Source organism: Dromiciops gliroides, chromosome 5 (assembly GCF_019393635.1).
Source record: "Dromiciops gliroides isolate mDroGli1 chromosome 5, mDroGli1.pri, whole genome shotgun sequence".
NCBI classification, from domain to species: domain Eukaryota; kingdom Metazoa; phylum Chordata; class Mammalia; order Microbiotheria; family Microbiotheriidae; genus Dromiciops; species Dromiciops gliroides.
In genome coordinates, this window is record NC_057865.1 from 130464123 (window position 1) to 130476323 (window position 12201).

At 34.5% G+C, this 12201-nt stretch overlaps 1 protein-coding gene across 4 annotated transcripts in view; it reads left to right on the top strand.

The window, feature by feature from the left end:
* ANKRD26 (ankyrin repeat domain 26) overlaps window positions 1-12201 on the top strand; it is a 99277-nt gene that overhangs the window by 45597 nt on the left and 41479 nt on the right. For 3 of the 4 annotated variants that reach the window (XR_006353319.1, XM_043968081.1, XM_043968082.1), the window contains exons 21-23: window positions 3502-4617; window positions 7079-7311; window positions 10876-11046. Coding sequence is in view for 3 of the 4 variants with exons in the window: in XM_043968081.1 (XP_043824016.1) it covers window positions 3502-4617; window positions 7079-7311; window positions 10876-11046 (1520 nt within the window). In the remaining variant the exon portion in view is untranslated. The remainder of the gene's footprint in view (window positions 1-3501; window positions 4618-7078; window positions 7312-10875; window positions 11047-12201) is intronic. The other variant, XM_043968083.1, reaches the window with a different exon arrangement.

Genomic DNA, 12201 nt, shown 5'->3' on the forward strand with positions numbered 1-12201 from the left:
AGTCAAAATAAATTGTAATAACAGAATTGCCATGGATCTAGATGCATGTGAATGTCAATTTCTAGGAATGTATATCATTTTAGACAAGTCACTAAATTGAAGTGATGTATTGAAATGTTATTGTATGGCATTAAAAATGTCATAATAATAAAATGAAAGTATTGATGGTCAAAGTTAATCTAGTCTATCTTTAACCTAAATAATGAATCCTGTCTACTATATCCCCCCCCAAAGTAGTTAAAGACTTTCTGTGACTGAAAACTTACTACCCAAATGAAGCAGTCCAATGTATATATGAACAGCTTTAATTGTTGGGGAAGTTTTCCTTAGGTTGAGCTATAATTTACCTTACTATAATGTGCACCCAAAGCTCCTGGTTCTGACTTAGTCACATTGAACAAGTCAAGCCATTCTTCTGCGTTCTATTCCTCCAAATATTTGATAACTATTATCTTGGCATTCGTTAAATTTTCTTTCCAACAAACTAGACACCCCCAGTTGCTTATCAGACCTTCCTGTGATAAGAATCTTGGATGACTTTTAAAGTCTCTTTAGTTCCTTTGAAGGCACTGCAGCTTTACAGTGCCCTATCTAAGCATAATAATACAGTTGTTTGTCTGACTAGGACAAAGTAGAGGACTGTCATGTCTCTCACTAAGGATGCTGTACTGCTTTTGCTGTAGACAAAGACACATGATATTAAACTTAAGGCCACTAACAATTACTTCTAGGCCTTTCTCTCATGAACTCCTATGAAAAATCGTTTCACCTATTGTGTACAAATGACAATGGATTTTACATTTATCCCCTTTAATCATGTCTTGTTAGCCCATTGTTCTAATCTAGAAAGATCCTTTGGAATCTCAGTTCTCTGACTTCCTTTATCAGCAGCCACTCCCAATTCTATGCCATCTACAAATCTCACAATAAACATTTTATCACTTCATCCTGATTATCAATTTAAAATGTTGAACAGAATAAGAGAATAAAGCTACTTACTGCCCCTCAGAATGATTTAGTGTTCCTTAGGTCTTCCCAATGAAGATGCTCCAAACCTACCTAATTCACCTTTTATATGGTCCACAAAGATTTTGCGAGGAACATTTTCAAATACTTGTTGAAATCCAGGTACATTGTGTCTTTGAAATTCCTTGAATCTAGTGTTCTATTTTCTAGTCCACTGACAATTTCAGAAAGGGTAACTTATAAGGTGTCTAGCATAACTTGTTTTTAATGAATTCATATAAATTCTTAATTATTCCCCCTTAGAACTTTTTTTTGGAAGTGTGTGAGAACTATTACTGTTATAAAACTGTGATAGAATTTAGTAGCAATCAACAACATTCATCTTTTTCTAGTCCCATGGCAACTCCTTGCTAAACTGTAACTACTCAAAGATTAAAGATGAGGGTTCTTCAGTCTAATATCAAAATTAGCTTCAGTCCCTTCAGATGCTAACCCTAATCTTATGACTTGAACTCAGTGAGAATGGTGTCAGGATGCCCCATGCTGTAGAGCCTCCCAGCAATTTTTTTCCTTAATAGAAATTAGAGGAGTTCCAAATCCCATGTTTCAGATGTTTTATACAAGATAGATCTGAGTCTTTTCATCATGTTTCACTTAGTTGGCATATTCTGCACATGCAAGAGGCAAGAGAGTAGTGAAAAATGAATAAGATCACACAGTCTTACCCTCCCAAAGAATCTTTCTAATACCAGGTTACTTTGCCTAGCCTATGCAGCTTTCCTCACTGTAGCACTGCCCTATAAACAACTATTGAAATCACAATTTCTAAAAATAAAAAATTTGTTACTGTGTAACTTATCCTCATTAATTTATTATAAAACTTTAATCTAAGTATTGCCCAAATAACACCACGGTCATCAACAAGTCAGTTAATTAAATATTTTCTTAGAATGAATAGGTTTCAGCTCAAGGAGTAGCCATGACATGCAATAGCAAGTAGTTATGACATAGGACTATAATAACCTTTTGAACCCTTACTGTCACATGAAATGATTCTATCAGTTCATCTGTGTTCATTAAAGAAAATAATGGCCCCTTTATCACTAATTAATTGAGAACTAAAGAACATAACTGCTTTAGAAGGTGGTATGTACCCAGACACTGGGTATGTTTTCAGCTAGAAGCTGTCAACTTGTTAGAATTAGTTTCCTTCCAACTTTGAGATTTGGTAGATCTATAAATTTGGAAAATAGTGAAAATCAGTTGAATAAAATATTGCCATCTCATTTATATTGTGATTTTTCAAATGTTCAGTTTTGGAGAAATGATATTACAGGTAATTTAAAGTAGTTTATTTTGGTATGGACAGCTAAGTGGCACAGTGGATAGAATGCAAGGCCTGGAGTCAGGAAGATTCATCGTTTCCTCACCTGTAAAATGAGCTGAAGAAGGAAATGACAAACAAATCTAGTATCTTTGCCAAGAAAACCCCAAATGATCACAATGAGTTGACTATGAATGAACAATAAAAAAGTTGATTGTGGTCATTTGTAAATGCTAGAATGTGATTCTGTCATGTAAACATTTTTTATATAATTTATTCAAGAATACCTATGTGTAGATTATCAATAATGTAGTTTATCCCATGTAAACTAATAACATTTGGAGAATCTTGCTTTTAGAGTTGGCTCCATGGTTGATACCTGTGCTGGGGTCAGGGAATCATTTCTTACTTGGCTGTTTTGAAAAAGCCACTTCCTACCCCATAATTCCCATTAATTCTGTTGATGGATCTAAGTTGTATATTATAATCATTTCTTATTTTTGGTTCTGAATTAATGTAAAAAAAATCACTTCCCTTCCTCTTGCCAATTCCTATCCTCCAATTAGTAAAGTAATTAGAACAGTGGTTTGTACTGGAACCATACAAAGAAGCAGACAGTCTATACAGGTATATCTCACAACAATACAGTTGTTTTAAATCACATTCTACTTTCCCATAGATTTATGTCATAATTTAGAGTTACTATTTTTATACTTATAATTGATCTTCAATTTAAAAAATTTTAAAAGTGAGCAATAGGCAAATACATCAATGTAGTAAAAAATCTCATTACTTAAAAGGAGTAGTGAGGTGAGTTTTCTATCCCATGCCAAGTTTATATTTTATTTGTTGTTTTTTATTAAACAGAACATATCTGTATTATAATTTTGACCATTTAAAATTATTGTCTCTTTTAAACCTGTTTTGAAAATTATTGTACTACTATGTGACCAAAAAAAATTTAAGGTATGAAATGGGAAATTGTTCCTGTTTGTTTCTTTAGGAATATATACTCTAATCCAGAATACCCTGGATAAAACTTACTTTGAAATTTTATTTATTCTATCATTTAGGGAAAGCTTAAATAATTTTTAGCACTCCTTTGAAACACAATGATTTGGGACTAAATAAGATCCTAAGCTTAAAAAAATTATTTTAACTATTGTTTGTTTATTCTTTAATTTTTCTTTGTCCATATTTCATTACCCAAGGATAAAGTTACTTTAGAAACAGCCAACATACCAGAACAAACAGAACCTAAGAAACAAGTTAAGCCGCTTAGTTTTCCACTTTTGTATCTGAAAAGAATGTCTCAAGGACTAGAACTCAATGAGGAATCTAATAGTGATGATGAGCATTTACATTCAGATCCAAATTGGGAAGAAAGGTATGAAAAAATGTGGGTTGAAGAGGAGAAAATGGAAGTCAAAAAGAATTTTAAAATCATTACAACTGAGTTAAAGCAGATGTTTGGTGAAATTTATGAAAAGGACAAAATTTCCGATCAGCCTACAGAGAAACTACAAGAAAAGGAACTACAAGATGGCTTTGAAGAGGAATCAAAACAATTACAGGAAGCATCCCCTAGTTTGGCAAATAACTCAAATGATGCTGAGGAAAAAGAGAAATTTGGAGGCCCTCTCAATGTAGAAGTGCAGTCATTTCCTAAACAAAGTGAATATGGTCTGGAAAATGCCACTTTACAGAATTTAAAGCTCACTTTCCAAGAAAATGTTCTTCAATCATCTTCTAATCTATGCTCAGAAAGTAGCAATCTACTCCATAAGAATGATAATAAGCCAGAAATTAAACGTACTTGCAATGTAAATGAAAAGGATGTTGCTCATGATACAGAAAATATAAAAATAGTTGACTCAAAAATAGCTGTAAATGAAAAGAAGGAAGATGAAACATTTGGTATGCAAATGGCAGAAAGTCCGAATAGAAATACCACAAATTTGCAACCAGATTCAGGACGTTTGCTACAATCAAGTGCTCTGGGAAGCCATTTTGGTGTGCGGCTTACACGCTCTGCTGATATGAAATCAATCATCCAAGAAAAAAAGGCTAAACTTAGTACTTCAACAAAATTTAAGGAGAAAACAAAACTAAAAGAAAACATATTCCAGAATAGTGATCACAATGCCAATAACTCTACAAATGAGCTAAGACATTGGAGACACTCCCTTCCATATAGTGACAAAATATCAAAACAGCATCTGGATACAGAATTAAAGCAAGATATGCAAAGATTTAAAAATGAGTTAGGAGTGTTGCAAGTAGAGTTCCTGGCTTTGGAGAAAGAAAAAATACAACTACAAAAAGAGGTAGATTCATCTCCCGCCACTCTACATTCTATTTTTTTTCCTCTTAATCAATCATCCTGTGTAATTGACTTTTCACATGATGAAAATGCTATGTTCAAATGCTTGCTATTTGTAAAAAGTATATTTAAAGTTCAATTAAGGAAAATATCCAGAAAACCTTTTTTATAGTTCTCATTTTGGTAATCCAAATTATTCCATCAGATTCCAAAATATTTGGCATGTAAATAAGAAATTTTCTAAAGCAGACATGCACATTGGAATATTAGACTATGTGGCCAAAAGAACAAGGATAAGCTTAAAGATAATTATGGCACGAACCTAAAAGAAATGTAATGAATTCAGATTCTCTTTTATGCAAGTCTTTGTAATATTTTGCATTCAAAAAATTTTGCTTTCCATGGACATTTTCATTTTCTTAGCCAAGTATAAGATGTTGTGGCTTAAAATACTGAAAATCTAAGCTAACATTAGGAAATGGCTAACATATTCCCCTGATTTGACTAATACTTTTATTGTGAATAGCTATGCTCATCTTTACTGACTTTACTAAAATCATTAGACTTTATTTTTTTACATTTCAAAATAAAATGAAACACATTTTTGCTTATTCAATTAGTATCAATTTTCAAAAAGGCATTAATACAGTATTTCTCTGTATATCTCACAACTAATAAGAGAGTTGCGACTTAAACTTAGATCTTCTTGACTACAAGCTCAATGTTCTTCTTGAATTTAATTGTTTTTAAAATATTTTCATTTGCTATAGATATTTATCATTTTAATACATAGAAATAAAATGTCAGCAAAAGATGGAAAAACAGTAATAAAACACTGACTTCTGGTATATTTAGCTTTAGATACTACCAAACTAACACAGTTCATTTAATCACTGAATTTTGTTTTTTGAAAGAGGCATTAGTAGGCATTCAGTCAAGCCCTATTAGCTCATGGAGCTTAAAATCATGGCCAAAGTCTCTCTACTCATCTGTATATTCACATGTCTGCCTTATAATTATGCTTTCACAATAACAACTCAAGATATAGCAGAGGATAGTGGATACAGAGTTATTCAGTTAGACCTGGGTTCAAGTCCTACTTCTGACATATACTAGCTGTGTTACACTAGACAAGTCAGTTTACCTTAGCAGGCAATCCTGAGACTAGAAGCAGGGGCTGATTTGCATTTATGGAGAGGATTTCCTCTTTGGAGTTACCTATACCAATGAATCACAACTCCAGTCAAAAAATAATAATAGTAATTAGCATTTTATGTAACTCTCAGATTACAAAAATACTTTATAGACATTATCTCATTTGATGTCCATTACTATTCTTATAATGTAGGTGTGACTCATATTTACAGACAAGGAAATTAAAGCCCCCCAAATTTAAATGACTTGAGGAAATGGCCAAGTTGGTATTTAATTAAGCCTAATGCTTCTGACAACAAGCTCAATTCTACCTCTCATATATATTTTAAGTACTAAATAATGCAGTTTCATTCTGTATGTGTCTTCTGAATCAAATGTGGGGACCTTCACCCAATTTACTTGATTCTGCCACTAGTTTATCAGCATGATTTTGACCAATTTACTTAATGTTTCTGTGCTTCAGGGTCCTCATTTATTGAATGATTTTTTTTTTCAAATCTTAAAAAGATTGTGCTTCTGTGAACATGCACAGTGAATAGCATTTATTTTCCAGAATGTAGCAGTCACAATGCCTAAATCCCACTCTGTTCAATTTCCTATGTTGTTATGAACGTTGATCCAATATTTCAGTGACTACCTTCAGTTTTTTCTACTCCCTGAACTCCACAGTAAGGAATGAGAAATGGGATTGGAAGTACCTAGCGCATGGTGGAAAATAAAGTTAATTATTTCAGTCCTCAGCTTGGTCTATCTGTTCATTGTGGGGTCAAGGTAGAAAAGGTTCAAAATGAGTTTGAATGTGTGTCATTGTATCTCTTTGTCTCTGTTAAAGTTGGGGGGGGGGGCGGGGATGAGAGAAGAATGTGAAAAAAGGATGAGAAAACAAAATGAAATAGGAATCAAACTATCATTTTTTCATCTTTCAAACAAAATTTATTTTTTAAATTGACAGTTTTTGTTTCTAAAATAAAAAATAGTTGAGGATAATATAAATATTTAGGCGTATATTTAAAAATAAAAGTAGGAACATGAAAGGCAGCATGGCATAATAGATAGTGGGCCAGGAAGACCTAGTTGAAGTCCTGCCTCTAACAGGAGGCAAGTCATTTAATATCTCAGGGTTCTAAACAACTCTCTACAACTATAAGTTGCTGAGAAGGTACAGACCAGCATTGGTAGAGGGAGTTTCCTCTTCTAGGAATTCCTTGTACTAGTTAAATCACAGATCTAGTACTTGTTCCCTAAGTAAATACATAAATATTGTTTTTAATAAAGTGACAATTAAACTAAGTACTAAGCTTTCCTTTTAGGTTGAAGAGGAAAAGAAAAAGCATCAACACAGTGAAATGGAAACATTGGAGGAAAAAGATGGTGATAAATTAACTGAAAGTAGAACAGTTGACAAAGTTAATGAGCCTTTTTCTATGGAGAACAATCAGCATGGTAAAGATGAGGAAAATAAAATACCTGGGGAAAAAATTCCAATAATGAGCATTTCTTCTCCCAAGGAAAGTTCAGCACCCATGCACCATCTTTTAAAGGGGTAAGTTTGACAAAATATTTAACTAGAGTATTGTTATCAAATATTCAAGTTAATGATAGGTTTCTCTAAAAATCTGGATTCAGATTCACTGTGCATCAACTTCAGTCTTATTTTTTGCCAAAAAAGAAATTAAAGTCCCATGAATATATATATTTCTCTTTTGCTTTCAGTATGTTCTTTTATTCTGGGACTGTCACTCAGTGTCTATCAAAGGAGATTAGGTAGCCTTTGATGAGATCCAAAGGAATAAATAACATGCAGTATAAGACATAGGTGGCAAGGAGCAAAGCAAGACAGTTTGTAAATCTATAAATAAGTCCTAATGAGATATTAAAATATATTTGTAGCTACCCAAAAAATTAGATGGACTGTCTTAGTAATAAGTTCCCCATCATTAGAAGTGTTCAAGAATGAATGAATTTAAGTGCTGATCATGTGCCAAGCACCGAGGACACAAAAAAGCCAGACAACCTGTACTCTCAAGAAGCTCACACTTTTAACTGAGGACACGTAAAACATCAAAAATAACCACTAAAAAAAAAATAACCACTTACCAGCCCATCACCATGTGGGAGCTAGGTGGAGGGGAAGAGCAGAGGGTCCAAGTGGAAAAGGATTCTGCGTCTCTCCTGCAAGGATGTAGCTGAGGAGAAAGGTTTAGTATCCTTCCAAGACAGGAAGAAAAAAAGGAAATTGGCAAATAGGTAAAGAGAGAAGGGCCCATGAATCACTTGCTCAATAAGGCCCTCTAGGACTCACATGGGTTCTAGACAGACTGAGGAAGATCAAAAAGCAGGTAACTGCTACCTGCTGCCCCACCAAAAAAAAAAAATCATATAGCCATAAGATGATATATGACAACCTGATAGGAATATAGTAAAGAGGATTCACATTTCAAGTTTGGATTGTATTAGATGACCTCTAAATTTCCAACTTGTAAGAGTCTGAATTAGGAGGTGTTTTGGGTTGACATTTAGAAGGTTAAAAAAAGTAGAAAAGCAGGCCCAAATTTACTTTCATTAACTTAGTAACAAATAATTTAATGATAGCATTAAGTAAACATATTATAAGATAATTAATTTCAAGGGAAACTTCAAGCATAACATTTGACAGACACTGAAAAGGGCATCTTTCCCTGCCTCATTGCTGGTACTCATACATGTGACCTCAGTGGCACACAGATAGAAAGTTGTCTACTTTTCCCTTGATTAGCAGGGAGTAGCCATATTAAGATTCATTTGTGAGAGACAGTAAAACCATGGGCAGTTGGGATAAAGTACATTTTTGTTTTAATGGTCATCTTTTGTTTTTGCATCAGCCTCATTTCACAATATATCTCTCCTCACTCTTCCAGATAAGCATCTCTTAAAACAAAAAATAAAAAAGGAAAATAGAATTCAGTACAACCAACCACCACATCAATATTATATGCAGTGTTCCAAACTAATAGTCTTTCACACTGCATAAAAGGAAGGAGGAGCCTTCTCATCTAGACCAAGCTTGATCATTATAATTTCACAGGATTCAGTTTTAGTTGTTTCATTATGCTTAATATTTACATTATTGAAGTTATGATTTATATTGTCCTGGTTTTGCTTCATTTTGCATTAATTCATATAAATATTCTCATGCATCTATGTAGTCATCATTTCTAACCACACAGTAATTACATTAACATACCACAATTTGTTTAGCCATTCCCCAGTCAATGGGCAATTACTGTATTACCAGTTATTTGCTACTACAAAAAGTGCTGCTATGAATATTTTGGTGTGTCTAGGGCATTTCTTGCCATTAGGTAAAAAGATCTCATTTTGCAGTGGGAGAGAGAAATAATTCTAAAGTACCAGAGAAATAGTTTTGACTAAAAGTTAATTGAAGCAGGGTTAAGTTGCAAGGGAACATTCTAATCAAGTTCTGTGAAATGTATGGGTAAGATTAGGGCTGGAATAAATTAATATCAAGAATTATTACAAAATGTGCCAGATGGTTTTTTTCCCAATAAAGTCCTTCTCTGATACCTTATCAGAGTGGGAAGGTAAAGGTACCTAAAGGCTATATGAACAGGGGAACAGGCAGGTTTGTGAGGTCTATTAAAGCTAGAATCAAAGAACAATAGTCCCATATTTGTGACTGTTGATTGCTCATTGGTTTGTACACTGCCCCCACAAACACACACACACACACACACACACACACACACACACACACGGGAATATGCTAACTTCTAAGGCGATCCATTCCTCTTTAAATAAGTCTAATTGTTTGGAAGTTTTGAGGGTTTTTTTGTTTTTTTTTTTTAATGTATTGATCCTAAATGTGCTTCTCTGCACCTAGTCTAACCCTTTGTGGGGGAGGGTCAATCAAGCACGATAGCCTTTCTTTTACTTTTTTTTTTTTTTGTGGGGCAGTGAGGGTTAAGTGACTTGCCCAGGGTCACACAGCTAGTAAGTGTCAAGTGTCTGAGGCCTAATTTGAACTCAGGTCCTCCTGAATCCAGGGCCAGTGCTTTATCCACTGCACTACCTAGCTGCCCCCTAGCCTTTCTAATATTTGAATATATATATATATATATATATGTGTATATATATATATATATATACACCACTCCCTATCCTCCTAATCCTTCATATTCTCTAGGATAAACATCTGCAGTGTCTTTAGTTGCTTCTTATTTGACATGGTCTTCATCCTTTTCCATCCTGCTTTCTCTCCTCTGGACATATTCTGAGTTCCAAATGTCTTTCCTGTAATATGTCTCTCAGAAATGAACACAGTTCTTCAAATATGTTCTGACCAGGGCATCATGTAAGAAAACTATCACCTCCTGCCCCTAGATTCTGCGCCTCTTAGAATTCAGCCTACAATCATATTAATTTTTTGGCATCATTAGCTCATATCAAGCCTGCCTTCTATCAAACTCCCAAATATTTTGCTCACAAATTGCCTAGTCACAACTGTGTGGTTTTGTACAGTTGTCTTTTAGCCCAAGTATGGGCAGGAAATGGGGAGCATTTTAGGGGAAGAAAACGCATGCAGAGCATATTTGCGCACTAGAGAAGACCCAAATCTGACCAGAATGTACCTTGCATTCTGAGGAATAGTGTGACACACTTTATTGGTTTAAGAAGACAGATCTGGGGGCAGCTAGGTGGCGCAGTGGGTAGAGCACCGGCCCTGGATTCAGGAGGACCTGAGTTCAAATCTGGCCTCAGACACTTAACACTTACTAGCTGTGTGACTCTGGGCAAGTCACTTAACCTCAATTGCCTCACCAAAAAAAAAAGAAGACAGGTCTGAACATGAAGGGACCTCACAGGCAACCAGTTCAGATTTGATGCAATACAAAAGAGGGCAGATATTAAAGGTTTGTGATCTGGGGAATGATCTGGTCAAAGACTTATTTAAGGAACGTTAGACTGGAAGCAATATGTACTATGTGTTAAAAGAGAAGGAAAAATTTTTCCCCATTGTTTTTTTTTGTCACTTAATTTCCCCCATTGTTTTCTTATCAGTTTTCAAAAAAGAACAATTTAAGCATCCTTCCGTGGATTTTTTTTCCAGCAATGGTTCTTCCATGCATACAAAAGATGCAAACATACTTAAAAGTGTTAAATGGATTTCAGAGGATCCTGGTATCACTTCATCTTTCGAAAAGGTGAATTCCTTAACTGACATCCCATTCCATGGTTGTGATGACAGCAGTTTAAGTGAATCAGATCACAAGGAAATAAGGTAAAATATTACTGTATTTTCTCATGGAAAAATATTAGCAATGTTTACTTTTTGTAGTTGTAGATGACTGATGTCCTGTTATTTTTTGTTCTGACAATTGACTATTCTTTCTAAACAGCTAGTGGCATGAGACATATTCAACAATAGCACTTTCGCTGCAGGCAACTGTATTCCAAATGCCAGAAAAGCTAGCTATTATGGTAAAGCTAGGAAGCTAAGACTCTCTTTTCTATACATGCCACCCTACTTGCCACTGTTTGACAGTTGAAATTCTCATTTTCTCTGTCATAATGAAACAATCCCAATGATAATGCTCATCATGGTGACAGAACACAAATCAAGATAGATATTAGTCAGTAGGAATGTGGTTTTTCACCATGCCCAAGTACTAGTAGAAGGAACACCAAACTTGGAGTCAGAAGAGGAGGGTTAGAGTTTCCATTCTGCTACAGTCATAGCATAGATTTAGAACAAGAAGGCACTTTAAGGGTCAACTAGTCCAGCTTCCTTATTTTAGAGATGGGGAAAATGGACTCAAAGATTAGTCATTTGCTTAAGGTCCCACAAGTAGAAAGAGGCAGAGCCAGGGTGTGAAGCTGGGCTTTCTGACTCCTGATTCAGTTCACTTTTCGGTGCACCACACTGCCACCATTAGCAGTGGGATGTAAGACATAGCACACATTTGGAAAATGGAGATGATAATACTTGCATTATCAACAGGATTATTGTAAGGAAAATTCTTTGTAAAGTGCTATAGAAATGTGAACTATAATTATTCATTCAATAAATATATTACATTTCCATTGTGTGCAGAGTACTCTGCTAATGATTGCGATTATTACATTAGTCCTCACTGAAACAGATCATGGTTAGGGAGCTACTTAGCAATGGATATAGAGACAAATATGTGGATCTGGCTAGGTGCACAATATACTCTGTTTAATTTACAATTATGTTAATGTAATAGTTGATTAATCCCCTGGGAAGAGATAGAACCCATTTTCTTCACCTATACCAAGAGTTTATTTACTTGTAGCTGCTTTTTCTGCCTCTGATTTATAGGATATTTTCTGATTAGGTCACTGATGTTAGTATATCTTGTTCTTTTTTAAATACCTAGAAAGAGCCAATCATTCTTTCATAGAATTTCTGTCT